The 24007-nt window shown below is 46.8% G+C and overlaps 2 protein-coding genes across 2 annotated transcripts in view; both read left to right on the top strand.

The window, feature by feature from the left end:
• Window positions 1–4999, top strand: part of LOC140719462 (protein FAM83F-like) — a 33986-nt gene extending 28987 nt beyond the window's left edge. Inside the window, exon 5 of the mRNA XM_073034161.1 lies at window positions 3422–4999. Within this exon, the coding sequence (XP_072890262.1) occupies window positions 3422–3504 (83 nt within the window). The 3' untranslated portion in view covers window positions 3505–4999. The remainder of the gene's footprint in view (window positions 1–3421) is intronic.
• Window positions 5000–10016: 5017 nt separating this feature from the next.
• eif3d (eukaryotic translation initiation factor 3, subunit D) overlaps window positions 10017–24007 on the top strand; it is a 30990-nt gene continuing 16999 nt past the window's right edge. The window contains exons 1-8 of the mRNA XM_073034181.1: window positions 10017–10182; window positions 15157–15293; window positions 18986–19031; window positions 19957–20093; window positions 20539–20627; window positions 21800–21872; window positions 22850–22965; window positions 23506–23638. Coding sequence (XP_072890282.1) covers window positions 15171–15293; window positions 18986–19031; window positions 19957–20093; window positions 20539–20627; window positions 21800–21872; window positions 22850–22965; window positions 23506–23638 — 717 coding nt within the window. The 5' untranslated portion in view covers window positions 10017–10182; window positions 15157–15170. The remainder of the gene's footprint in view (window positions 10183–15156; window positions 15294–18985; window positions 19032–19956; window positions 20094–20538; window positions 20628–21799; window positions 21873–22849; window positions 22966–23505; window positions 23639–24007) is intronic.

Genomic DNA, 24007 nt, shown 5'->3' with positions numbered 1-24007 from the left:
ATAGTTTCTAAAACTTTGAGTGTGGGTCTTCAGGCTCCTGTATCTCCTCCCTGATTGTGGTAATGATAAGATGTCCCAGATGGTGGTGGCCCTTAATGAATGATGCTGCCTTCTTGAGCCTCTGGTCTTCGCAGCCGTCCCCCACGTGCCTGTGATGGAGCTGGCACATGGAGGACAGATTATTTCGGTCCTGCACACTGGAGCCCCCATACCCGGCGGTGATGCAGCAGGTCAGAATACCTTACACCGCAGATCTGTAGAAATTTGCTTCAGTTATTGGTGATACACCAAACCTCATCACACCGGCACGTCTTCTTCGGGGACAGATCCTCGGAGATGTTGAAGCCGCTCGTCCTTTCCGCTGCCGGCCCCTTGATGAGAACTGGCGTGCGTCCTCCCGACTTCCCCTTCCTGAAGCCCACGACAAATTCCTTGGTCTTACTGGCGTTGAAGTGCAGAGTTGTTTTTATGTGACGCCACTGAGTCCATGGGTTGTGGGAACATTTCAATGATGGGGCAAGTGAAGTTGAGTGAAGTTATCCCCTCTGGTTCAAGAGCCTGATGATTGAGGGTTAATAACAGTTCCTGAACCTGGTGGTGTGGGACCTGAGGCTTCTGTACCTCCTTCCTGATGTTAGCAATGAGAACAAGGCATGACATGGGTGATGGGGGTCTGTAAAGATGTCCTGGCTGCTACGGAGGCTGGAGCTCATGATGGGGCTGACTGAGTTTACAACTCCCTGGAGCTTACTTCGATCCTGTGCAGTCGCTCCCCATCCCCACCCCAACCCGCATTCCCGGTGGTGACGCAGCCAGTTATGGTGCTCAGCACGGTACAATTGCACAAGTTTTTAATATGCTTTAGTATGGAAAATGGCTGAAATGTCAGCTTTCCCCCTCCTCAGATGCTGCCCGGCCTGCTGAGTGTTTCCAACGTGTAAAAAAACACAGAAAGATGAATAGTTCCTCCCCCCCCATCAGATTTCTGAACGCCCCGCGAACACAGCCTCTTTCGCATTATTTACATATTTATCAATCTACATATTTATCCATATCCAGTGAGCCCTTTATTAGGTATAGTAGTGAAACCCACTGCTGGAGCCCATCCAATTCAAAGTTCAACATTTTGTGCATTCAGAAATGCTTTTCTGCACACCACTGTTGCAACGTGTGGTTATTTGAGTTACTGTCACCTTCCTGTCAGCTTGAACCAATCTGACTGTTCTCCTGGGACTGCTCTCATTTTTGACAATATGTTTGTGGTCTTCTGCTGCTATAGACCACTCACTTCCAGGCTTGAAGTGTTGTGCATTCAGAGATGCTCTTCTGCACACCACTGTTGTAACGTGTGGTTATTTAAGTTACTGTCACCTTCCTGTCAGCTTGAACCAGTCTGGCCATTCTCCTCTGACCTCTCTCATTAACAAGGTGATTTCGCCCTCAGAACCGCCGCTCACTGGATGCTTTTTGTTTTTCACACCATTCTCTGTAAACTCTAGAGACTGCTGTGCGTGAAAATCCCAGAAGATCAGGAGTTTCTGAGATACTCAAACCACCCCATCTGACACCAACAATCATTCCACAGCCAAAGTCACTTCGATCGCATTTCTTCCCCTTTGCGATGTTTGGTCTGAACAACAATGGAACCTCTTGACCGTGTCTGCATGCTTTTACGCATCGAGTTGCTGCCACCTGATTGGCTGATTAGATATTTGCATTAACGAGCAGGTCTACAGGTGTACCTAATAAACTGGCCACTGAGTGTATGTCAAAATTCAAAGGTCAAAGTGAATTCACTACCAAAGTATATATACATTACCATACACAACCCTGAGGTTCATTTTCTTGCAGGCATTTGCAGGAAAAAGAAATACAATATAATCAATGAAAAACTGTATAAACAAAGACAATGTGCACAAGAAGGCAAACTGTGGAAAAAAACAGTATTAAGATCATTAGTTCTGTGATCTAGGCTCTGCCTGTGTCTGAACCTCCAGCCCTGTAACACACTAAGATCTTTGTGCTCCTAAAATTCTGACCTCGACAGTCCCCTCCCTCGTTGGCAGGCTTGCTTTTATCTAGTTGACTCTGAAATCCTCCTCTGCCCACCCCTCTGCCTCTCTCTCAATCTGCTCAAACCTTCCCCCCGCAACTGAACCAATGTCCAGCTGCCCCCGAAAGCCCCTTAGTAACAAGGAACGCGAGTTTTGGAAATTCTCAGCAGGTCAGGCAGGGACAGAATCTGAGTTAACGTCTACTTCCCAAGGAAAAGGAGTGGAAAAGCAGAGGGCGTAGGGTTGGCACACAAGGGATGCTGGAGGAGCCCATCAGGTCAGGAGGCATCCAAGCCACGGCCTGAAACATCGATGCTGCCGGGCTTGCTGAGTTTTGTGTGTGTGTGTTTTGCTCAAGATTTCCAGCACCTGCAGAATCCTTCGTGGCGACGGTTTCAGTCGAGACGGGGGAAAGATTTAAAAGCAACCCGAGGGGCAGCTTCTCCACGCAGAGGGTGGTGTGTGGGTGAAATGAGCAGCTGGGAGAAGTGTTTGAAACTGCATCAATAACATTTAGGAGACACCGACCGGGACAGATACGTGGTCAGGAAAGGTTCAGAGCAGGGGTTCCCAGCCTGGGGTCCGTGCACCCCTTGGTACATGGGAGGAGTCCATGGCACAAAAAAAGCTGGGAACCCATGGTTTAGGGAGATTTGGGCCAAACACAGGCAAAAGGGGCGAGCTTAGTTGGGTAGCCTGGATCTGACTGTATTTTCAGACTGACTGGCCAGTTCCAGCATTTTCTGTTCTTAATTCAGAAACCGTCTTTTACTGACGCAGGAGCAGAATTTGTTTGTACTGAAACAAAGGAGCAGAATTGGGCCATTCAGCCCATCGACTCTGCATCCAACGTTCCCTCCGACTTTTTGTTAACAGCTGCGCGGACCAACCCTTACGCTGAGCAGGGAGTTTTTACGGGGCCTGGAGACTGCCGGGCGCTTTAATTGAACATTATATAAGAAATAATTCCAACTGCGCGGCAACGAGGCTATGTGCGCGGGGGCATTTCAGCTACCACGTGCGGCCACGCAGCTCAGCGGAAACAGCGTGCTGCCATTCGATCGTGGCTGATTTACCTACAAAGAACCCGCCGGGGATCTCAGTGAGGGAGAACTACAGATGGTTTGAGTCCTGATGCGGGGTTTTGTGAAGAAACGTTTGCAATTCCTCAACACCGTCCCCTCCCACCCCCAGCTCCCCGACACTACCTGACCGGTGTCGCTGCATTAATTTTGTTTTGGGACAGTTTTGTTTTTGATCAAGAGCAGGGACAGGGCGGGGGATTGCTTCTGTATGGTTGAAGGCGCTATATGAATGAAGTTCCAGTTGTTGCCCAGGTTCAAGCCTGTGCCTTTTGGATTTTACAGGAAGGTCGAGCTCTCCGATCCTGGAACGCCAAGTCAGCACCATCACCATAAAGAGTAAAAAAGAGAAGTGCCGGATTTCGTGAGGGGTCGGCGGCAGACTCGTGCTGCAGGGAAACAGGCCGTTCGGCCCTTCGAGCGTGTGCTGGACATCATCTTCTCATTTTCTTTTTCCCACATTCCCACCAACTCCACACCCCCCCCCCCCAACCAGTTCTACCACTCACCCACACATTAGGGGCAACTAATCTGCCAATCGGCCCGCCTTTGGGGTGCGGGACGAAATCGGAGCGCTCGGGATGGTCACAGGGAGAACGCGGGAACTCCACACAGACGGAGTGCTGGAGTTTGGGAATAAATCCGGATCGCTTGAGCTCTGCGAGGTGTGGAAGGGGGGGGGGGGAAATGGGGAGGGTTCACCACAGTAGATTTGCTGGTACAGCCTGGTGTACCTGTTTGATGTCTTTTCCTGGTCCCGCGTCGCGTCTCGATCACTCGGACCCGAATGTCCGACTGTCCCGGGTCGGACGGCCGGCAACTTCGTGGACAACAGCGCCCCGTCGTGGCCAGGCGAAGAACTGCACATTCATATTTCTTCATATCACCAAGAAAGAATATGTTTGTAAACTTGTGGTGCACGGGAGGGGGCAGAACACCACCTTCTGCCTCCTCTAAAAAAAAGGCGATGAGTGTTTTGGATAAGTTCACATTACAGAGTGAAAAACTGTCATCGAGGGGTCTGGTATCAGCAGCATTGGGTCAACCTGTTGACTAGGTCGCCAGTGCTTTGCCTCCTCTGTATTTTCAAAAGTTCGAAGGACATTTTACTATCTAAGTATGTGTACTTTATGCAGCCTCGAAGTTCGTCTCCTTACAGGCAGCCACGAAACATAGAACCCCCAACAGAAACCATTAGAAGCTAAAGAACACCCAATGTGCTGAGAGAGAGAGAAAAAAAAACAAATTGTGCAAACGGTAAAACCAAGCAAACAGCGTTCAGAACTGAAGTTCACAATGCCAAGCATCACTGCAGCCGACTCGAAAGCACCAGTCCGGCGCATCCCACAGAGCAGTGAGCCGAGCTGGTCCCTCTCTCGCCCCCGGCCCCGGCACCCCGGCCATTTCAATCCGGCCCGGCCCGTGCTTAAGTCGTCCAAACCGCGGGACATTCCTCACTCTCGGACCCGGGCTCTGCCGCTTCGCTACGGCTCTCAAATCGTTCAGACCTCGGATCTCGCCTCGCCTCCGCTGCGTCGAATTTCCCCCTCGTTCAGCAACTCCAGCCCCGGACATGGCTGCGACCGTCCTGGCCCCAGCAAGGCTCCAAACACACCGGCAAAATGCCACATCGTACGGCTCAACCCCGACGGGGGAAGCCACAGGCTGCAGCTCGCAGCAATTGTTTACCAGTGTGAACGGCAAAATATTTAGTCGCTTTCTTCGTTCCAATGGCCACGAGGAAGTCGCCACTTAAGCCAGTAAGTAGCGGCTTGGTAAACCAGGTGTGTGTAAACGCCTTGCAGATTCGGATCCAGATTGATTCACAACACGTACGCAGAAACAGTCAAATTCCCGTTAAAACCAGCAAGGTGTGGTGGGGTGGGATGGGCAGCTCGCGAGTGTTACCACACGCCCAGGCACCAACGTCACCTGCCCACAACACTCGAACGAACAACACAGAACACAACGAGCAATGAAACAACAACAGCAGAACAGGCCCCGGTCCTCCCTCGCGACGATCTACCCACACACGTGGACAGTCCCCCTCACAACAGGGCAGGCTTTGGCCATCGGGCATGGACTTCCGGGATTCGGGCTTTGATCTTCCATAATCATTCCAGACAGAAGGTTTTCCCACTTTTTCCCAAGGTTCGGAATCACATTAACCGGAACCATTTCGAGGTTCAGCCCTCCGAACTGATACGGATGCAGACGGGAGTCGGGAATGTGGAGCGACAGGCAATCGTCTGGATGAACTCAGCGGGCCAGACAGCCGCCGATTCGACACCACCCTCCCCCCTCTCCTCCAGAGTCTACCCGGCGGCCTGCCGACACCTCTCCTCCCGGCTGCCGCACAGAAATGCTCCCTCCCGCTGGGACTGCACACAGAACCAGCACCGGCCTGAGCCGGGAGGAGAGAAGCCGGTGGCCAGTGGAGTCGGGGCTCAGGGGAAGGCCTGGACCATCCGGGGCAGCTTGCGGAGGATGGACGTGGTGGGACAGAGAACAGCCGTGATCTTAGTGCATGGGAGAAGAGACGAGAGTCTGACTGGCCTGCCCCAGTTCACTTAGCGAAACAGCACAGACTAGAACCTTCCGGCCCTTCGAGGGCACCACTCCAGCAATCCCCGGCACCCCCGATTTCACCCTAACCCAATCACGGGGACAATTTACAATGACCAATTAACCTACTCGGTGTGCCTGTGGGGAGAAAAACCAAAGCACTCTGGGAAACCCTGCGAGGAGGGGGTACAGAGGTCGCCAGAATTGAACTCTGAACTCCGACGTCCCGAGCTGTGATAGCGTCGCGCTAACTGCTACGCTGCCATGGCGACCACGGTTATGTTACCCAGGTTTTCTGTGTTCGGGATATGGACTTTTTTCTCAGTCTTATAGCTTTTTATATTCTGCATTTTTCACCCAGACTTTCTCTCTTTTTTTGTGTGTGCAGGGGGTGGGATTGACGTGGCTGTTCCATTCATGTTTTTTTTTTGTGCGGGGAGGAGGGATTTGTGGGGGTTGATGAACAAAAGGAATCGTCCCTTTCTTCCTCGGTTCCGTGGCTGTCTGGAGAAGAAGAATTCCGGAGGTTGACACTTCGATAATAAATGAACCTTTGGACGGTTAGTTTAATTAGTGCCTTCTGCTTCTAAATCTTGAATTCCCTAAGAAGCTAGGCTGGCACCCCAGACCCAAGTACAAAGTTTAAAGTAAGCTTATTATCGAAGTACATAAATGTCACCACATACAACCCCGGGGTTCGTTTTCTTGAGGGCATTCACAGTAAATACAGAAATCACAATAGAATCGATGAAAGATCGCACCCAACAGGGGACAAACAACCAATGTGCAAACCATGTAAAATACAAAAAGAAAGAAATAATAATTATAAGTAAGCAATAAATATCGAGAATATGAACAAACAATCCTTGAAAGTGAGTCTAGAGGCTGTGGGGACAGTTAAGTGATGGGGTGAGTAAAGGTACCCCCTCTGAAAAAGGATCTAGTGCTTTCCCGGTGAGAATGATGAACAAACCCTTCTCGAGCTTCCAGCCGGGTGCAGATATCGATTATTACAAATGTTTCGATGACAAACTCTCTCATCCTGAAGATGGCAGAGTTTCTCATTGAAACGCCGGTTATAATCGATACCTGTACCTGGCTGGAAGCCCGTGGTAAGTTTAATTACCCGCTCTGGTTCAAGAGGAACGCGGTGGGAATACAGACCGAGACGGCACCCACTGGGGCCGGGATACAGACACAACCAGGACCCATGGGATCTGGAGTGCACTCAGAGCCAGCACCCTTGGGAGTTGGGACCCAGACATGTTACACTTGCTTAAAATTGTAAAAGATTTGCTCTCAGTATTTCATGCTGTTCTGAATTCAGAGGATTCAACGTCCTAAATGACTCCAGTAATAGTATTTATAGTTTATAACTTTTGGTGTTTTTCTAAATGGGGCTCAGAACTTGCTCTCATGCAGGATGAAAATGTTTAAAGGCATTCCAGGATTATTGCAAGAAGAATGTACGTGAGACTTGTTCATCTTTGAAACAACAATGTGAATGCATGTATGTTACATAAAGAAATGACTTTACACTAAACATTTGGTATAAACTTTTGTACATTTCTGTAATTTTGTTTTAATAAACTTTATTTTAAGGACATTGGACCCAAATGATTAACAGTGGTTGTTTTGGAGAGTACAGTTTGGATTGCGTTGGAAGGAGGATGGCACGGTAGTATAGAGGTTAGCACAACGCTTTACGGTACAGGTTCGATTCCCGCCGCTGAATGGGACGAGTTTGTACATTGTCCCAGTTACCCCAGGGGGTTTCCTCCAGGTGCTCCGGTTTCCTCCCACAGTCGAAAGACCTACCGGTAGGTTAGTTGGTCATTATAAATTGTCGAGGGTTAGGGGGATCGCTGGGTGGTGTGGCCCAGTTCCACACTGCACCTCAATAAATAAGTAAAAGTATTTCCACTCCAGAAAGGAGCAAGAAAGATTTGCAAGTGTGACATAAAACAGTAGTTAGGCTCTTCAAGTTCCTGGGTGTCAGTATCTCTGAGGATCTAACCTGGACCCAACTATAAAGGAGGCACGATCACGGCTGTATTTCATTGGGAGTTTGAGGAGATTTGGTTTGTCACCCAAAACACTTGAAAATTTGAGAACAGATGTACCGTGGAGAGTGTTCAGACAGGCTGCATCACTGTCTGGTATTGGGAGGGGAGCACAGGGTCAAAAGAAGCTACAGAAAGTTGTAAAATCATCTCTAGCCTCTGTAGTATCCAAGACATCTTCAAGGAGTGGTGCCTCTATTATTATGGACCCCCATCACCCAGGGCATGCCCTTTTCTCACTGTTACCATCCGGACAGAGGAACCGAAGTCTGAAGGCACACACTCAGTGATTCAGAAACAGATTCTTCCCCTCTGCCATCCGATTTCTGAATGGACATTGAACCCATGAACACTACCTCGCTTTATAAAAAATTCAGTTTTCACCCTATTTTTAACTATTTGATACACATGAATATACTTTTTATAATCCATTTAATATTTTCTGTCACGTAATGCATTGTGCTGCTGCTACAAAGGTAATAAATTTCATGACATAGGTCGGTGATATTAACTCTGATTCTGATTCTGACCACAACGTTGTGCTCCAAAATCAATCTGAGCCTTCCCTCCCACATAAAATCTCCATTTGTCGTTCATCCACACGCCTATCCCAGAGTCTCTTAAATCTCCCTGACGTCCCTGCCTTTACCACTACCTCCGGGAGCCCGGTCCATGCACCTGCCACTCTGTCTGTAAAAAAAAAACACACACTACCTCTAAAATGTCCAAGAAATCGGAATAACTTCAATAAAGTTCTTCAAAGTTAAAAACAGATTAACATTCACATCTGTAAAAGTGGAGCTTTTCACTTCGGAGTGAAGAAGGATAAGAGGCGACTTGACAGAGGCATAGACAGAGTGGATGGCCAGTCCCTTTTTCCCAGAACGGAAATACCTAATATGAGAGGGCCTAATCTGAAGGCGATTGGGAGGAAGTATAGGGGGATTGCCACAGGTAGGTATAGATGATGGGTGCATGCTATGCACTGCTGGGGGTGGTGGCAGAGGCAGATACAATGGGGACATTTAAGAGGCTCTTTCGGTAGACACAGAAATGTCTGTACGAGAAAGAGACATGTCTGAAAGAGAAATGTACGGTTTTGCAGGAGTGAAGTCTTAGGTTCGTCGTGGACCAGGTTAAAGTTCAAGATTGTTAACTGTCATTTCCAGTACACGAGTATAAAGGAGAATGAGATCATTCAGACTCGGATTCAGTTTATTGTCATTTAGAAACCACAAATGCAATGCAGTTACAAAACGAGACAACGTTCCCCCAGGATGATATCACAAAAGCACACGACAAAACAGACTACACCAGAAAATCCACATAACGTTTGGCGATCCCCAATCCAGAGTCCGGAGAGGCTGCTGCGTATTAATATCGCACTGCCATCTTAGCGCGTTCCCTGGAAAGGAGCTCCAAATTTACCAGACAAAAACAAGACCAAAAACTAAAGCTACAAGACCTGCACAAAACCACATAATTACAACATATAGTTACAACAGTGCAAACAATAGCATAATTGATAAAAAGAAACAGACTATAGGCACAGTAAAAATAGTCCAAGATGTTAAAGGACTGTAAGTTCAAAAGAAATCACCACAGTTTCCCGAGGGTCCTGACAGACTCGCCATCCCATGCAGAAGGGAGTAACCCCGCTATGGACTTCCAAGGCACTGCCCGACTCAGCCTTGCAGACACAGCACACAATAATTGTTACTCCAGATCCGACGTAGCGCAAAAAAAAACACAAAATAATATCAAGAGCAACAAAATTTTATGACAGACGCCAGTGATAAGTTTGATTCTGGCTATTTTGAAGGATAGCAATGAGTTGATGACAATTGATTAGTTCAAATCAAAATTTTAAAAAAAAGACAGAAAATGTTGGAAATACTCAGCAGGTCGGTCAGCATTCGAAAAGAGAGAGACCGAGTTTTAATGTTTTGTGTTGAAACCTTACAGCCAGTCGCGGTTGCGTTAATACCATCTCTCAGCAGCGCCGACCACCGCAGTACCGCTCCAGGCCACCGGGCGTCGCTGCTCGCAGCGAACTCCAACGACTCGGACAGTTTTTTGCCAGCACTGACTGGAGCGGCAAAGTTTACGGCATTATCGTAAGAAGGGGCGGACCTGCTTTCTGGTAGTGTGGCACCGCTATCGTAAAGTAGTTGTTAGAGACAATCCAGTTTTAGGTGGTTTGATTTCGTTTAAGCAAACTATTGCTCATTTCTCAGGACAAACAAACACTTGGGTAAAGTCCACAAGGGGAAAGACTTCGCATTGGTGTTGTACAAAACTCTCGTTGCGACAGTGTCGCGACACCCACTTTGCGGCAGTGAGGCAGATCCCCACCGTGGCGGAGCCGCCGGTTCTTCTCAACTCTCGGAATCCGTCGCCATCGGGCGGGAAAGGCAGGTTAGTGCGGCGGGGGAGGGCTCCCGGAGGCTGATCCGTAACCCAGGGCGAGGATTTTGTCTCTGTGAGGGCAGATGGAGAGGTTCCGGTCGGCGGCGTCAGACATCTCCCGGTTCACTCCTTGGGCCTCAGCGTCGAGCCGCCTTTAACCGAGAGTAACTCCGTGAGACTGGGCCGGGGAGGACGTTACAGCCGCTGGTTCAGTTCCGTGAATCTGTGGTGGCCATTCCCGCCCCCTCCCCGTTATGGAGACCATACCTTTACCCCCCTACCCCTCCCCGTGTTAAAGGGGAGCCTCAGCCTCCCCTCCTCACCTGTTACCAGTCACCCCTCCTCCCAGTGGTCCACGGGGACCCCACAGCCCCCCATTCCAGTGTTCATGACAGAGCTGTGTTCAGCAAACTTGTCTCGGCCTACCATTAGATGAAAAACTATGAGGGAGGTTGGACAAATGGTGACGTGAAGAATCTTGCAGCCTGTTCCTGAAGTTGTGGCTTCTACAGACCAGCTTGTACCGAATCCTGGTATTTTACACTGATACCCCTCCCAGTGTTGAGATGACTGCCCACCGTTCCTGCGTGCTCGTCAATGGCAAACTGTCCATACTGCAGCCCAGCGCAAGTAGATTCACCAGTACTCTCCAGTGTAACACAGGCAGAACTCTGCTCACGATTAACAAACCTCGGAGTCACTTAGGATTTGCGATGCCACTCTCTCCAGTGTTAACACAAATCCATATCAGTGTTACTGCGTGGTACAACTATATTTAAGATACTTGTAAGTGTTTGATAAATCAGAGTGTGAAAGATTCTGGTGAGAAGGCGGGAGATTGGGAGGGAAGTGGATCAGTCATGATGGAAGGGCAGTACAAACTCGATGGGCTAAATGGCCTAATTCTATGTCTTATGGTCTTGTATACATTGGTGTTGTACTCTGGTGTGAGAAACTAACAGATTAGTTTTATTTGTCACGTGTACATCCAAACATACCGTGAAATGTGTTTGTGTCAGTACAGTCCAAGCATGTGCTGGGGGCAGCCTGCAAGTGTTGCCACTCAATGTAACGTGCCTGTGGTGTAGTAATCCTAACCGTACGCCCTAGGAATGTGGGAAGAAACTCTGGGAAACTCTTACAGTTATGTCCAGGGTGTGCCCACCAATACCAGTGTTACTCTGTGATCGCCCCTCTGTCTGTTGGAGCCGAGACAGTGAATGACCAGTGCACACCAAACTATACAGTAACGTTGCGGGGTAACGGAGCGGCACGATGATGTTACTACGGTAACAGCCACGCGATGGTACCATAAGCCAGCACCTAAAACGGGACAGGATGATGGGACGTATTGCTGTCAGTGAGAGGTGGGTGCGTGGGATGAGATGAACCCAGTCTCCGGCCTCCACAGCAGCTCTCCTGGCTCTCACGCGAGGCTCCGTCTCGGGAGTTGGCGCTGTCAGGGTCAAGTCTGATGTCGTGTGCGCAAGTGCAATTAATCACAAGCGCATCACATCATGTCAGCAGCATTCGCAAGTAAGCAAGACGTTTTCATTAAACAATGTGATTAGAACATAAAAACACACAGCCCTTTTTTGTGCCAAGTGAATCCTAGCGACTTTTGGTGAATTTGAGGGGCCAGTTTTCTGTGTCCACATGGGTCTCTCGGGCTCAGTCTTGAGTTTTGTGTGTACCTAGTCTGTTGCTTCTTGGGCACACCTTTGGGATCGAGCATGATTTACTTCCAGCCTAGTTCAGCAGGTTCTGGGGTGGCTAATGGGAACCACAGGCTCTTCCACACATCGGACGGGAGGTGGCTAATAACGTCCACAAAGTCTGTGAATCTGTGGGATTCATTACCACAGGCGGCTGTGGAGGTCAAGCCATTGGATATAATTAAAACAGGAGTTGATAAATTCTTAATTAGTCGGAGCATGAAGGGATGCGGGGAGAAGGCAGGAGACTGGGGCTGAGAGGGAAATGGATCAGCCTTGGTGAAATGGCGGAGCAGACTCGGTGTGCCAATTAGCCGGATTTTGCTCCTATTGGTCTAAAATGGCTGGAGGAACTCTGAAGCTCGCGCAGCACCAGCATTGATGGAGGGACATAAATCTTCAGGCCAAGGCTCTTCATCGGGATTGGGAAGGGGCAGAATCCAGAATGCTTTCCAGTCCTGATGCCGTGTCTCAGCCTGAAATGTTGACTGTTTACTCCTCTCTGTAGATGCTGCCCGACCCGCTGTGTTCCTCTAGTATTGTGTGTGTTGCTTAAGATTTCCAGACTCTGCAGAATCTCTTTAGTGTCTGAGGTGGCTAGTAGGATAGGCAGATGGTTAACAGGGCCTTTCTCTGTGTGTTTTCAGTCTATGACTTCAAGGTCCTAGAGTACTGCCCCAAATACATTTCGAGTGATCGTGGCTCATCAGAGGTTCCCAGGACTGAGTGAGGATATTGCATTCCTGGGAAGCTTTGAGAATGCCCTTGATGACCCGTTTTCTCTTGTCTGGCTGGAAAACAGCTCCTAAGCTGACCCTGTGTGCTTCGGGAACCTATGTTTAGGTGCACAAGCCCAGTGTATCCAACTGGGACGAACCAGGGCATCAGTACTGTGGGTGTTGGCTTGGCTGTTTCTCCTCCTACCGAACCTAGAACAGTACAGCACTGGAAGAGTCACTGTGGCATACAATGTCTGTGCTAACGGTGAAGTCAGATTAAATTAATCCCATCTGCCTGCTTGTAATCAATATTCCTCCTCTCCCACCATGTTCATGTACTTGTCTAAATGCCCCCAAAATCTAACTCTCTTACTGTTTCCTCCTCACACCCAGGTAGCACCTTCCAGGTACTCTCCTCTCTGTGTTTTTTTTAAAAAAAAGTTACCTTACACAAATGTGGCACAGTTCGATGTTTTGGTGTTTCCCAGTGCCTTGAGATGCTCACTGTCTCAGAAAAATATAGCAGGGCAGGTACCACTGCTGTCCCATAGGCTGAGGATTTGATACCCTTTCCGGCACTCGAACAAGGACTTGCTGCAACATTGAAGGCAGTGATGAGTTTCAACATGAATGTCTGTCTTCATCAGGACGGGCATCGGCGGCTGGACACACTCAACACAATCACTCTACAGCTCCAGTGATCACCTGTGAGGGTTCAGTTCCCCGCACTGTCTGCAAGGCCTCAGCCTTCCCTTTGAACCTGAGGCCTTAGGAATCACGCAAGGTTGTGTCTTTTCACCCGACTTATTCAACCTGTATAGTGAGAATATCTTGAGAAGTATCAAAGACATCAAAGGACTCACAATTGGAGGCTGTAATATAAATAACATCAGCTATGCTGATGACATCGTACTAATAGCTGACTCAGAAACAAACCTTCGAGAACTACTCACTATAGTGGCAGCTGAAAGTAATCGCAGAGGCCTCTCATTCAACACCAAGAAGACAGAAAGCATGGTCATCTCCAGAAAGACAAACATCCCACAACGTGTGATCAAGATCGGAAATACAAACATCAAACAAATCAACAAATTGAGCTGTCTCAGCAGCCAAATAACAAGTGATGGCAGGTGCGACACCGATATCAAATACAGAACAGCACTGGCAAAAGGAGCCTTTCCAGAAAATGAAGACCAAATTAACAGACAGAAAGATGAGCATGTACACTAACAACAGAATACTGCAGTGCTTCATTTATTCTATCCTGACTTATGGAAGTGAATGCTGGACCATTTCCCCAGCAATGGAAAAGAGACTGGAAGCAGCTGAGTTATGGTTCTACAGGAGAATGTTTAAAATACCATGGACCACACAACACATCAAATGAAGAAGTTCTCAGAAGAGCCCAAGCAGTTAGATCACTCGTACCAACAATAAGAGACAACTCAGATTCCTAGGACACATCATACGGAAAGATGAACTAGAAAATCTCATACTCTCTGGAAAGATCGAGGGAGCAAACCTAGAGGAAGACCTCGGCTTATGTACATCAAAAGCTTAGCCAGGTGGCTAGACATCGAGGAAATGGAAGTCATCGAAAGAACAAGGGATCGATCTGTATGGAAAACCATGGTCACCAACGTCCACATTGGATAATGGTACCTAGACAGACAGACAGTCTGTACGGAGTTTGTACGTTCTTTCTATGATGGTGCGGGTTACAGGTTAGGGTTAGTAAGTTGTGTGGGCATGCTCTGTTAGCTCCAGAAGCGTGGCGACACTCGCGGGCTGCCCCTAGCACGTTCGTTGGGACAGATTGATGCATTTCACTGATGTGCATGTGACAAAGCTGATCTTTAGAGACGGCTCCAGAAATAGGGAAAGTGGATCCCAGTTTTCAGGGTCTTACTGTGAGCCTGCATTGTCCGTACACTGGACAGGTACATGGATTGGAAAGGTTTAGCAGGTTATGAGCCAAATATTGGTTAATGAGACTAGCTTGGGTGGGGCAGGGATTAGTTGAGCCAAAGGGTCTGGTACTGTGCTATATAATATTGATATGAGATAAGTCCTTCAAAGTGTGTGTGTGAGTGAGTGTGTGTGTGTGTGATGTGTACCAAAGTGTGCATTTGGTACATTTATTGTTCATTGAAGGGGGTTTGGTATATTGGCATGCATACCAGCTAAAGGACAATCCCAGACACTACAAGAGTGGGATATTTCATGTCCAATGTAGATAGAATTGAAAATAATTGGACAAATAGTCATTCCTGGAGAGATTTATTCCCAGGATGTGTCTCCATTGTAGATTTTGAGCATCTCTTCCTTCTCTAATAGCTCTCTCTGCTCCCCTCAGCTCTCTTCCACCTTCATGCCCTGTGTTCCCTTTCCTTTGACTCAGACCCATCCCTGTCCCAGTCTCCAGTGATCTCTGCTTAATTGGATCAGTTGTGGTAGGAAATTGGGGGAGTGCCTTCATCTGCAGTCAGTGACACAGTGTCCGCTATCTTACTCCCCACTTCACTGGGTGTTCTTTTGTCTTTTTGTAGCAGAACCATAGAAGATGGCACGATTCTTGACCCCGGTGATCCAGGATAATCCTTTTGGATGGGGACCATGTGCTGTGCCAGAGCAGTTCAAGGACATGCCATACCAGCCCTTTAGTAAAGGGGATCGACTGGGAAAGGTGAGTCTTCACTGTGTTGTGGAGGATTTGAGATATCAGGGAGTCACTGGATCACTGTGGCTTGGAAGGAGGTCTTTAGTACACACACGAGATGCTGGGGGAACTCAGCAGGTCAGGCAGCATCTATGGAAATGAATACCGTAGATTTTGCACTACAGAGCGCACCTGATTAAAAGCCGCTGGCTCTAATTTTAGAAAGAAAATCAATTTTGTACTTGTACAGGCCGCACCGGATTTTCGGCTGCAGGTGTCCCACGTTGTAATATGAGATATTTACACAGAAAGATATTACACGTGAGGATTTTTTAACTTTTAATTAAATCCATATGGTAACATAAACAAATACATATTGCAAATGCTTTTTTTCGAACCGTGCCTGTAACGCGGCTACTTTTAAATATACATACGTATCGGTAACACAAATTACGTTGCGTATACTTTTTTACTGAACAACATTCCAATATCTCCTAACGACTGGTAAAAAATATATATACTGCAGCCTACCAGGAAAAGTTATTGATCGCCTTTAACTTAAAAGCAGCGTTCGCTCAGATCTAATGCCGCTCGCGTAATGCGCTCGCCCCCCTCCTTCCCGTTTATTGCAAACCGGTATATTTCCCACAAGACGCGGCGAAACTGGGTGTGACGTCATAGCATCCCGGGATGTAGTACAGAAAACAAATATAGTTAAAACACTTCTAACTTTAACTAGAAGTTACTAACAAATGAATTACTAAGCAAAAATATTATAAACTAAATAACTGCCATAAAGGCAGCACAATGCTTTTCTTCGAGTGTTTTCCATGTTGATGAGGGTGAGTACAAATGACTGATTTACAATAATTTAATTGTGAAAGTGCGCTTGATTTATCGTACAATTTCATTGGACCTCTGTGAACTACTCATCAATTTTATTGGTCTACTGTTACGAGGCAAAATGTTTTTGGCGGCATGAAAAAAAATCATGCATTAGCCGCACCGTAGTAAAGGCCGCAGTGTTCAAAGCTGTTCAAAATGTGGGAAAAAAGTAGCGGCTTATAATCCGACATCTACGGTAGTTAGTCAAAGTTTCAGGCTGAGACCCTTCATCTGGAATGGAAAGGAAGGAGAAAGATGTCAGAATGACAAGGTGGGGAGAGGGGAAGGAGGCTGGCTGGAAGGTGATAGGTGAAGCCAGGTGGGTGGGAAAGATAAAAGTCTGAAGAAGAAGTCTGATAGGAGAGGAGAGTGAACCATGGGAGAAAGGGAAGAAGGATGGAAATCGGGAGGGCATGGGGCGGGGGGTTGATAGGCAAGTGAGGAGAAGAGGTATGAGGCCAAATGGGGAATGAAAAGAGGAGAAATCGATGTTCTTGCCATCGGGTTGGAGGTGACCCTGATGGAATATGAGGTGTTACTCCTCCAACCTGAGAGTGTCCGAGTGTCCTCATCATGGTAGAAGTGGACCAATATGTCAGAACGGGAATCAGGATAGGAATTAAAATGTTTGGCCACCGGGAAATTTGGTCTTTACCAACGTTGTGCAGAGTCTTCACCTGAAATGTCAACTGTCCCTTTCCTTCAGCGGATGCTGTCTGATCCTCCAGAATTCCTACAGCACCTTCTGTGTAGAGCAATCCAGTCAGTCCCCTTTTCCCCCACTCTGTCCACGTGCCACCTCAAGTGCCACATGATTTCCCTTTTGAATTAATTGCTTATTTTTGCTTCCACCGCTGATGTAGAGAAGGATTTCTAGGTCATGGAGTAGAAGAGGCTATGTCTAACTCCATATTCTTTAGCCTTTGTACCTTAACTTATTGGAAATAGCTTTCCTTTTGTTTAATTTTTCTTAACCTGTCTTAGCTTGTACGTCTCTAGCAAATACCCCTTTCATCCAACCCCAGGTTCTCCCATTAAACTTGCTAAATAAAATATGTTATATTCGAACCATTCTGGAAAACCTCTTCACCAGAGCCTAAGGGACCTTCACATGTTGATTGGAAGTAAACTTAAAACTCTAGTTATTTCTTTCTAAAGGTCCAGCATAACTTCTGTTTTCTATATTGAGTATTTCCACTAATAGCCCCAAGCTTTGTTTGCTTTACGTATTATGTATTTAGTAGGGTCTGCAGCTTCCTGCTTACTCTTCAGAACTGTGTAACTTAATATCTACTGCCCCAACCCATTACATTACCTCACACATCTCTGTGTTAAATTCCGTCTGCTACTTGTCTATTCATACTTAACTCATTTTTTAAATCTAGGCAATCACACTCCCATTCCATGAGCATTTTGTGGAGAACATTAACCGCGTTCTCTATGTCAGCTGTGATGTGTATACTGAAAGGTGCCAGAAAAGGGCCAGTAACATTAATTTATTGAGATGTAGCCCTTCTGGCCCTTTGAACCATACTGCCCTCGAGGTAATCCTAGCCAAATCGCAGGACCAATTAACCTATCAGTCTTTGCACTGTGGGAGGAAACCAGAGCATCTGGAGGAAACCCACGCAGTCACGGGGAGAATGTACAAATTCCTCACAGGCGGTGGTGGGAATTGAACCTGGGTCACTTTTACTGTGAAGCGTTGTGCTAACCACTGCTGCGCCACATCATGAAGGATCCCAGCCACCTTTCTCACAGACTGTTTGTCCCACTCCCATCAGAGGGAAGACTACGTAGCATCCACTCCAGGACCACCAGCCTTGAAAACAATTACTTTCCCCAAGCAGTAAGGCTGATCAACACCTCCACCCACTAAACCACACTTCCACAACTCCCCACCACCGCCACTACTTTATCATTTCCTGTCAGAGGCACCTTACATACAGACACTCCTGTATCTAGTGTCACTTTATTGGCATACAATCTATTTTATGGATTTATATGTATTGTGTTCTTTGTCTTACTTTGTTTTAAGTGCCGCATTGCATCTGGAGTAACAATTATTTTGTTCTCCTTAACACTTGTGTACTGGAAATGACAGTAAGGAATCTTGAATCCTAAATCTTGAATTCTTCCCTGTTATTTCAACTAAAAAGTTAATTTATGTTAGTTGAATGTGACCTGCTTTTTACAAAGCCACACTGGCTCTCCTTAATTAAACTTCTATAAGTGTCTTAATTTTTTTCTGTTTAATTGTTTCTAAACCTTTATCCATCACCATTATTAAATTACTAGGAATGTCTTTTAATCCTTTTTTTTTAAAAACAATTGTGTGCATTTTCCACTTCCTCTAAGCCTGTAGCACTTTGCTGATCGGAGGTTAATTGTCCCGTGATCAGGCTAGGGTTAAATTGGGGGTTGCAGGACCTATTGTACATTATATCTTAATAAATTTTTAAAACTTTGAGAAAGACATATACTGATTTAGTAAAAATATCACTGCAGGGATATCAGTAAGATACAGCCACGCAAGAAAATGTCCGGTCCCTGATTCCGAGAATGCTGCAGAAAACTGCAGTTGACCGCATTTGAGCTTGCGTTTTGCCGAAAGTACACTTGGGGGCAGCACCAACTCCAGCCTACACGCTGCGCCACACCGTCCCCGGAGAAACGCACCAGCTCTGCCTCCTTTCTCCTGGTGGCTGTGAACGGGCGACACTGCGACTTGAAGCCTAGTCTTCGCAAATACAAGACAGCAAGCACAGTCTGCATGTTAGGAAGTTAATTTGGTCTGTTCACTCTTAAGATGGTGTAACTATTTATCTTTGCAGGTTGCTGATTGGACAGGAGCTACCTATCAGGATAAGAGATACACCAGTAAGTACCAGTGTGCTTTTGTTTGACATTCTCCCCTACCCAGAGTCTTTGGCCTTCTTTTCTGTTAGAACAGGTACTGTTGTATATTTTATAGCTGCTGCCTATGTAAGTGCAGGAATGTTACTTCTTTCCCTCTTGGCCCCAGCTAAACCGAACGTAGTCCCAATTCCATTTCTGGGAATTTCTGGCAAGCACAAATGTTAAGCTTAAATACATCGTGAGTGCAGCTTTATCCAGAGCCAACATTTTTCCCCAACTCAGCTAAGTATGACAGATTATCGGGTCAAAACCTCGTTGCTGAAATTTGCAGGATTGATTGTTAGTGTCAGGTTTGTAGGGGTGGTTTTGGGTGCAGCCTGGAGAGTTGGGGGACAGGTTAGGGTTGAGGGACTGCGATGAGTGGAGTTGGAGGTAACGGGCAGTATATCTTGGAATCTGGGAGTCGGAGCTGCATTGGATTGGGCTGGAGCTGGAGTCGGTGCTCTGCAGTAGAAGGTGTGTAATCCCGTGGATGGGTGTTGGTTTGAACAAGGGTTACTGATACCCACCACCAGTTGGCAAATCCTGGGCATGAACCAAAGACAATAGTTGGTGAGTCCAGAAGTTTAGTTTGGTAGTGTTGTTGCTGTTGCTTGTGTTGTGCTGCTGAATACTTTAGACATGCTTATGTTGGTGCCGGAAAGTGTGGTGACACCCCTAGGTTGTTAACACAAAAAAATGCATTTCACTGTATCTTTCAAATGTACGTGTGATGAATAAATCAATCTGAATCTGCTGTGTGTGGAGGGGAATTGGCTGTGTAGGCCAATGTAGTGAGATGTAGTGCTGGTGAATGGCACTGTAGAAGTGCAACTTCCCGGCATGTAAAGATACAGCAGTGTTGCTAGCAACGTGCTCCCTCACTCTCACTTCCTCTCCCCCACAGACAAGTATTCCTCTCAGTTCGGTGGTGGCAGTCAGTATGCCTACTTCCACGAGGAGGATGAGACCAGCTTCCAGCTTGTTGATACCGCTCGCACCCAGAAGACCGCGTACCAGAGGAACCGCATGCGATTCGCTCAGGTAAAGCCTCCTGGGAGCAGGGGAGTGGCCTTGGGATTGGTGAAAGATAATGAGATGTTGGTTGGGTCACCCTACTAATATGGGGATCTGAGTATTGAGCATGGGTTCAAGACCTACTAAAGTTTAATTAAGCTTAATTAACCTACCAACCGGTACATCTTTCGATTGTGGGAAGAAACCTACATCACGGGGAGAGCATACAGGCTCCTTACAGGCAGCAGAGGGAAATGAACCTGGATCGTCTACTGTAAAGCATCGTGTAAAGCTACGCTACATGCTCACATCTGTGAGCCTAGGTTACTGGAATTTCGGGGCAGCAGCTCTATCAGTTGAGCCCGGGTCGCCAATGCTTAATGTTAACTTGCAGGTTGCGTGCGTGGAATAGACTGAATGTTTGTCGATTATTCGCTCAGTGCAGGACTGATGTTTGTTTGAACATTTTCAGCAAAGAAACATGAGGCGGGAGAAAGACCGGCGTCAGTTGCTGCAGTTCAACATGCAGACGCTTCCAAAGAGTGCCAAACAGAAGGAGAGGTGAGCAGCCATTGTAGCAACTGTTCTTTATTCCCTCAAACCCCCTGCTGTTGTTCTTTCTCCTGCTCCCCCAATTATTGCTTTGTGCATCAGCTGGCAGCCTGTTTGCCTATAGGAGTCTTCAGCTTCCTCTTGATGTGATTGGGCAGGACTTGGAGTTGCCTTATCAGGTAGTGGAAATTGGTTAAATAATGGCTTTGGGGGGTGGGGTAATGAGTGAAGAAGGATTCTGCAGGAATATGAGGGAAGAGTGGGACAAACAGGATTGTTCTTGGAAAGACCTGGCATATTAAAGGGTTAAATTCATAGTCATGGTCCAGCTAATGTACATCCATATCATAGATAGCGACTGGGAATGAAGTAGGATTTGCGTTCAAGTCAAGGTGACCAATTTCTCTGTCTTCCAACATATAAAAAAACTTTTTCCCAATTAAGTGAAACTCAATGTCTGTTCACATTATTAGAGACGCAGAGCACTGAAACAGGTCCTTTGGCCCATCTGCGTTGTCCCGTTGACCTGCACCCTGGACTATAGCCTCTGTACCCCTCCCATCCATGTATATGTCCAAGCTTTTTTAAAATATTGAAATTTAACCCACAGCCACTACTTCTGCTGGCAGTTTGTTCCACACTCTTACCACCCTCTGAGTGAAGAAGTTCCCCTTCATGTTACTATTATCAAATCTTCCCTCATTCTCCTGCACTCTGGGGAATAAAGTCCTAACCTAATTGATCTTTCCCTATAACTCGTCCTCAACTCTCAGTACCATCCTTATAGATTATTGTTAGAATCAGTTTATTTAGTGAGAACTTAGAATTGACCTGTGTACATTGGGTTCTGGAAGAGCGATACGACGGAAAATGTTTAAACATAATGTGTACAAACTCTTTGAAGTTAGATGACACTGGCTCTTAGGTAGAACTGGCCTCCTTGAAGATGTATCCTTCCTACAGACTTGCCTGTGCTTTTCACAGGCTGTAGTCTTCCTGTGCTTGAGTTAGAGTAGTGGAAAGCTCTTGGCAAGATTCAGTTGTGATGCCTTCCTGAGTTCAGCAGCTGGCCATTGCTTGGGATTCCGTGAGCCTGGAAGGTCGACACTTGGATTTAGTGTTTAGATGATTGGAATTGTTTCCCTGTTATCTCACCCATTCCATCCGTGATGTCGTTCTAGAGACCGTTTGAGACTGCAGAAGAAATTTCAGAAGCAGTTTGGTGTGCGGCAAAAGTGGGACCAGAAAAACCAGGTCTGTATTCAAACTTTGCCGTTCCTTCAAGAAGCTAAAAGGTGTTGGTCCAGTCTGAGATTGAGGAATTTGAGGGAGAACAGCTCCACACATTGTTGGAGAGGGTGTGTGTGTCCGTGTCCGTGTCCCAGTTGGCCCATTTTATTGGGTGGATGGCTAGAGAAATTTGAAATGTTTAAAACTGGACTTCAGTTGACCAAGATTTAACATTGCTGGTTAATAGGGTGGGCATTGTTATTGTGAACGAAAACAAGGGATTTTACACTACAATCTGTGTTTGAGAGCTTTAGCCCTGTGTGTGTGATGCACAGTTAGAGCCCTTTATCTTCTGTGTCTGCAAATCTTCTCCGTTCTTCTAACCCTTGGGATCTTACAATTTTTTGAAGCCTGAAACTTTGCTGATTTCTAAATTTAACTGCGCTGCCACTAATAGGCCTTAATCTCTAGAACTTCTTCCATAATCCTCTCAAATCATCTTTCCTCCTTTAAAAAAGCTCCTTTAATCTTGAGACGCCTGGCTTAATGTCCCTGTGAAGCTCAGTGGCTTTTCTTGTGTAATTGGTAATATTCCTCGAACTGTGCAATACTTCTGACACTTTAAAGAGATACCTGCAGCGTGTCCATTGAAACGTCAAAACACAGTGAAAAGCATTGCTTGTGTCAAGAGCCAGCGCAGTCTGAGCATGTGCTGGCAGCAGTTGGCAGGTGCTGCCATTCTTTTGGTGCCAACCTAACATGCCCGCAACATAGCAACCCGTATGTCTTTAGAATGTGGGAGTAAGCCCATGGGGTCACGGGGGGGGGGGGGGGGGGCGGTTGACAGTGAACAAGCTCCTTATAGAGAGCGGCGGAGTTGAATCCAGTCACTGGCACTGTATAACATTACTCCAACCGCTTGTGCTCCCGTGCTGCCCTATAAAGGATTTGCATAAACAGAACTTGTTTGTTAACGTGTTCCTTGTTTGTTACTGACACAGCTGAAGCCAAGAGATTCTTCAGTTGAAGTGCGGAGTGACTGGGAAGTGAAGGAGGAGATGGACTTCCCAAGGCTGATGAAGATGAGATACATGGAAGTGGCTGACCCCAGTGACATGTGAGTGTTTTAACATGAATCTAGATTCCATAAACCGTAAGGTATAGGAGCAGAATTGGGCTTGGCCCATTGAGTCTGCTCTGCCATTTCATGTGCCTGATCCATTTTCCCTCTCATTCCCCATCTCTTCCACTCTACAAGGGTTGCCCACCTAACCTTGCCCAGATTAAACGAAGCAGACAGGTGACCTTCTCCGGTTCTTTGTTGTGATGCCTCTTGCTGCCAGCAGATTTGTGCAGTTGACATTTTGAGTGTAATTGTGATTTCTGTTCTGCAGCTCTCTCCAGTCTCATTAGGAATCCCGTGATCGCCCAGTACAGTTTGCTGTCAGTGTTTTGCCCCATAGTTTCAGCTGACTTGCATGTGTGTTGAGGGACTGCTGTATTGTCAGATGTGCTATAAGACGTTAAACAAGTCTGTTGTGCAGGTCATTCCTTAGCGATTCCAGTGTACTGCTTGGAATTCATATCTCAACTCTGCCATCGGAACGGCTGATCTGGTCATGGTGTTGATGTTATGTGCCATCTTTTATCCCCTCAGAGAGTGCTGTGGTACCTTGGAGTACTATGATAAGGTCTTTGACCGAATTACCACGCGGAACGAGAAGCAATTGAGAAGTATCAAGAGGATTTTCCACACCGTTACCACCACTGATGATCCTGTAATTCGCAAGGTTAGCAAACTGCTCAGGCATTGTTTGCCACTCCTGTGTGGCAGGAGCATCTCAAAATCTTCACACAAGGCAAAAGAGAGCTGTGCAGAATGACAACACAAGTCTGAACAGACTACAGGCGGATAGATAATTTCCTCTTGTCAGTCGTGGCTAGAGGCTGATTTGGTCCAAGTAATGGATTGATTTTACAGGCATTATTATTGATGGGAGTTGTCTAGGGGGGGAGGGAAGCAGGAGATATTGTCGTCCTTAATGTAACCCAGGGGAGTGATTGCTGCAACTTTAGTGAACAGTTCAGAGGATATCTGGTGTCGTTTTGAGAATATTAAAGTTACCCCATCTCCCACCGATTATTGACAGCCCTTTTTT

Source organism: Hemitrygon akajei, chromosome 31, assembly GCF_048418815.1.
Source record: "Hemitrygon akajei chromosome 31, sHemAka1.3, whole genome shotgun sequence".
NCBI classification, from domain to species: domain Eukaryota; kingdom Metazoa; phylum Chordata; class Chondrichthyes; order Myliobatiformes; family Dasyatidae; genus Hemitrygon; species Hemitrygon akajei.
This window is presented reverse-complemented; position numbering and strand designations above follow the sequence as displayed.